The following is a 3744-nucleotide window of genomic DNA, read 5'->3' as shown; positions in this document are numbered from 1 at the left end:
TTTATCTTGTATGGCAGATTTCATTCATAACATTCATGAACTCTTTTGGGAAAGTAACTTTCTAGCAAATGTTATTTTCTAAAGGACATTCATATCTATTAGGCTAGGACTTTTATGTGTTCTTGATATTTTGACCTAAACTGCATTGCTTAATGGCCCATTCCCAGTAGGCATCCAGGGAGGCATATCTCCAGTGGGTAAAATAAGGTGTACAGGGCATCCTAAATACATCTGAGCAAGTGACTGTCATGTATCATTGAATACTCTCTGTCCACCCTGAACCCGTTAAATAAGCCCTTCTACTACATCATATTTCTCATTCAAAACAGCAGAGCAACACGAGCAACAGAAATAACTTAGAGACGGTTGCATCACGCTGCACTGCAGCACGTTGTGTACAGTTAGGACATTCACACTGAACACAATGTAATGAAACTGATTTAGTTGCTAACGCTCACTCACATCACATGCAGTTGGATCTAGTGTTAGTCTGAGATGGCATCATGGTCAGGTGGTCAAGCCTGGCAGAGAAACCAGGCTAATGGTTCCATTCAATGACACTACACGTGAAAAACATTTAATGAAGACATCATTCATCACATAATCATAATTATTTTATATAACAGACACATCACAATCGTTTAACAGCCCACAGACACCTGAGTTGTTTTCCAATAATATATCCAAAGAGGAAGATATAAAACATGAAAATGGAACAGCCAAAATACATATCAAAACGTCCATCCATTTCTTAAATTTAAATCCCCTATAATCCTTTATATATTGTAAAAGAAATAAACTATTTAAGCCTCACAGAGACACATACCTTTAAAGAAAACATAAAACACATCATTATATGATAGTGGTCCAGATTTGAATGCATTACTCTTTTCGCCACTTACAGGAATAAAATAACATTGAATTGCTTCTTATGGTCCTCTGGCTGCATTTAAATCATTTCCTAAAAAAATTACTTTGTACACACAGTCCTGTTCTATGGACAGATGTGCTGAAACATCAACAATTATTCTCGCCTAAATCCCCACTTTTACAGTGATCCAGGAAGTCCTTTTTCCCTTGAAAGGGCATTTTCCAAGGTGTACATCCGGACATGTTAATGACCACTTCTGTTCATATTTATGGAGTTGCCTACCTCACATCCATAACAAGTTCCATTTTGGGGATGCATCAGAATGTGTTCATACAACAAAATGTACATAATCAAATGTGTCTCAGATCACCTGGGCAAATGGTTTGAGTGATTGAATCACAGTGTGTCTTGGTCCTTCGCGGCTGGGGTGGTTTGATTCCCTAACCCGCCACTGCAAGTGTGTGTCGCTTTGGATAAAAGAGTCTGCTGAATATCAGTCAACTTTAACTTTGGTCCTTGTTTACGTTTGTATTAAGCACTGTCCACTTATGATGAGATGGCCAAACACAGATTTTAAAAATGAAAACAAAGTAAAAGGGGTTCGAGTGTGGAGAGGTGAGGTGCAGGAGCAGCACTTCCACCAGTGGCCTACAGGGGGCAGCAGCTGCACTGGCGCTCTGTCTCCACAAGGTGGCACTACAGATCCATGGATTGTTGGGGTCAGTACATTCTCCTTATATCTTTCTCTCTCTCTGTCTCTCTCTCTTACACACACACACGCACACACACACAATCTGAATCAGAGAGTATGGGGATTGTCATCTTTCAGCCACTCCCATTCCCTCATCATCTGATGAAACAGGAGACACACACAGACACACACACACACACACACACACATACACACACACCACACAAATCCACACACACACACACACAGCAGCAAACAGAAGGAGAAAAATTATTAAATCTGATGTTCATTGTAAATTTGTATGTTTATTATTCACAAAGAATGTTTATTTGTTTCTACATGTGGACCTACCTGCAGGTCCTGCTCTGTTTCCTGAATGGCCTCCTGCAACAGACTCTGCAGGCGACTCTCAAACGTCCTGCTCTCCTCAATCATGACAAGAGACTCCTCACTGGGAACACATCACACACATCACACACACACCACACACACACACACATATACACACACACACACACACGCAAGAGAGAGAATTAATAAAATCTTGTGAGTGACTAGTTAATATGTAATATCTTTTTTTAATTTAGCACAACCAAGTGGACAAATTGATATCTGATCTTTTTTGGCAGATTACACATTACCAATTGTGCACACACACACACACACACACACACACAGGGAGACTCACGGCTGGGGTAGCGTGGTGAGGCTGCTGGGGAGCGGGGGTCTGTGTGGGAGTAGAGGGGGGGCCAAGGGTGTCCGAGCTCCATCAGGACTACCACTGACAGGACTGCGCACTTTACTCTACACACACACACACAAAATAGACACACACACAAAAAAAATACACACACACAAAACACATATTGTTATTAGGGGTGTTACAATTCTCCAAATCCTTGATTCGATTTAATTTTCGATTTTAAAGTCACGATTCCATTAGATTTTCAATCTTTTTTTTAATATTATTAATGTATTCCTTGTCATTTACTGTTTTTTTGGCCTGTTCCTTTTCTGTTTCGGGGGACATTTAATTTGAAACCGCTTTTTATTTTGAAACCGTTCCAACCGCGAGGATGTAATGTAAACAGAACAAACGTGGCGTCTGGGTAAAGTGCTCAACATGGTGGCATCTGGGTAAAGTGCTCAACATGGTGGCGTCTGGGTAAAGTGCACATGGTGGCGTCTGGGTAAAGTGCTCAACATGGTGGCGTCTGGGTTAAGTGCTCAACATGGTGGCGTCTGGGTAAAGTGCTCAACATGGTGGCGTCTGGGTTAAGTGCTCAACATGGTGGCGTCTGGGTTAAGTACTGTGCTCAACATGGTGGCGTCTGGGTTAAGTGCTCAACATGGTGGCGTCTGGGTTAAGTGCTCAACATGGTGGCAGCCTCTGAGAACAAACTTACAGCCTTCAGGTGTTCTATTTGGTGGCCCTTATGTCTATGGAAGAAGGGTGGTCTGCACACTGCAATTGCTCCAAGAAGATAAACTGTATTACTTTAAAAACATAGCAATGTTTCGATCACCTGATCGACCCCTTCAGCCCAGACATGAGGAGGAGGCTGTACAGTTTCTAACTGTAGAGTTTCTTAATGAAGTAAGGGGGCTTGGCATGTGTGTAAAAACAAGTGTGTGTGTCTGTGTCTGTATGTACAGTATGTGTGTGTGTGTGTGTATGTGTGTGTCACTCACACAGGCCACCTTGAGTAGTTCCCATAGCTCCCTCTGTCTCTTCTCCTGCAGTTGGAGCAGCTCTTGCTCACACTGGGCCATGTGCTGCACCACCCCCTCCACCCGCGGCAACAACTCCATCACACGCTGCCTACACAGCACCGTCTTACTGCAGAGAGAGAGAGAGAGAGAGAGAGAGAGAGTCCATCACATACACACACAATTAGACCATGTCCACACGACAGCAGTTTTTGTGAAAACGGTAAAGTTTTTTAATCTTTTTGGCCTTGCTTCCACATGAACACGTTTTTAGGGCATGTTCACTACCTTTATTCATAAGGATTTATTCTGGTCATTGTAAGTGCCACACACACATATTATATATTGTTTTTTTCAGCAGAGTCTAGGCTATCCAGATTTGCCATTTCATGTATTAGTACTAGCATTGATTGTATTTAGATTTTTAAATTAAAATATAAAAATCATATTATAAAAATTCTTATATTTTGAC

The 3744-nt window shown here is 41.6% G+C and overlaps 2 protein-coding genes across 2 annotated transcripts in view; both read right to left on the bottom strand.

The window, feature by feature from the left end:
• Positions 1-3744, bottom strand: part of LOC121714945 (tripartite motif-containing protein 16-like) — a 1397702-nt gene that overhangs the window by 607428 nt on the left and 786530 nt on the right. The gene's annotated exons all lie outside the window — the stretch shown is intronic.
• ikbkb (inhibitor of nuclear factor kappa B kinase subunit beta) overlaps positions 600-3744 on the bottom strand; it is a 40015-nt gene continuing 36870 nt past the window's right edge. Inside the window, 5 exon segments of the mRNA XM_042100259.1 lie at positions 600-1618; positions 1657-1721; positions 1914-2013; positions 2251-2366; positions 3255-3402. Coding sequence (XP_041956193.1) covers positions 1671-1721; positions 1914-2013; positions 2251-2366; positions 3255-3402 — 415 coding nt within the window. The 3' untranslated portion in view covers positions 600-1618; positions 1657-1670.

The sequence above is a fragment of the Alosa sapidissima genome, chromosome 8 (assembly GCF_018492685.1).
Source record: "Alosa sapidissima isolate fAloSap1 chromosome 8, fAloSap1.pri, whole genome shotgun sequence".
Classification (NCBI taxonomy): Eukaryota; Metazoa; Chordata; class Actinopteri; order Clupeiformes; family Clupeidae; genus Alosa; species Alosa sapidissima.
This window is presented reverse-complemented; position numbering and strand designations above follow the sequence as displayed.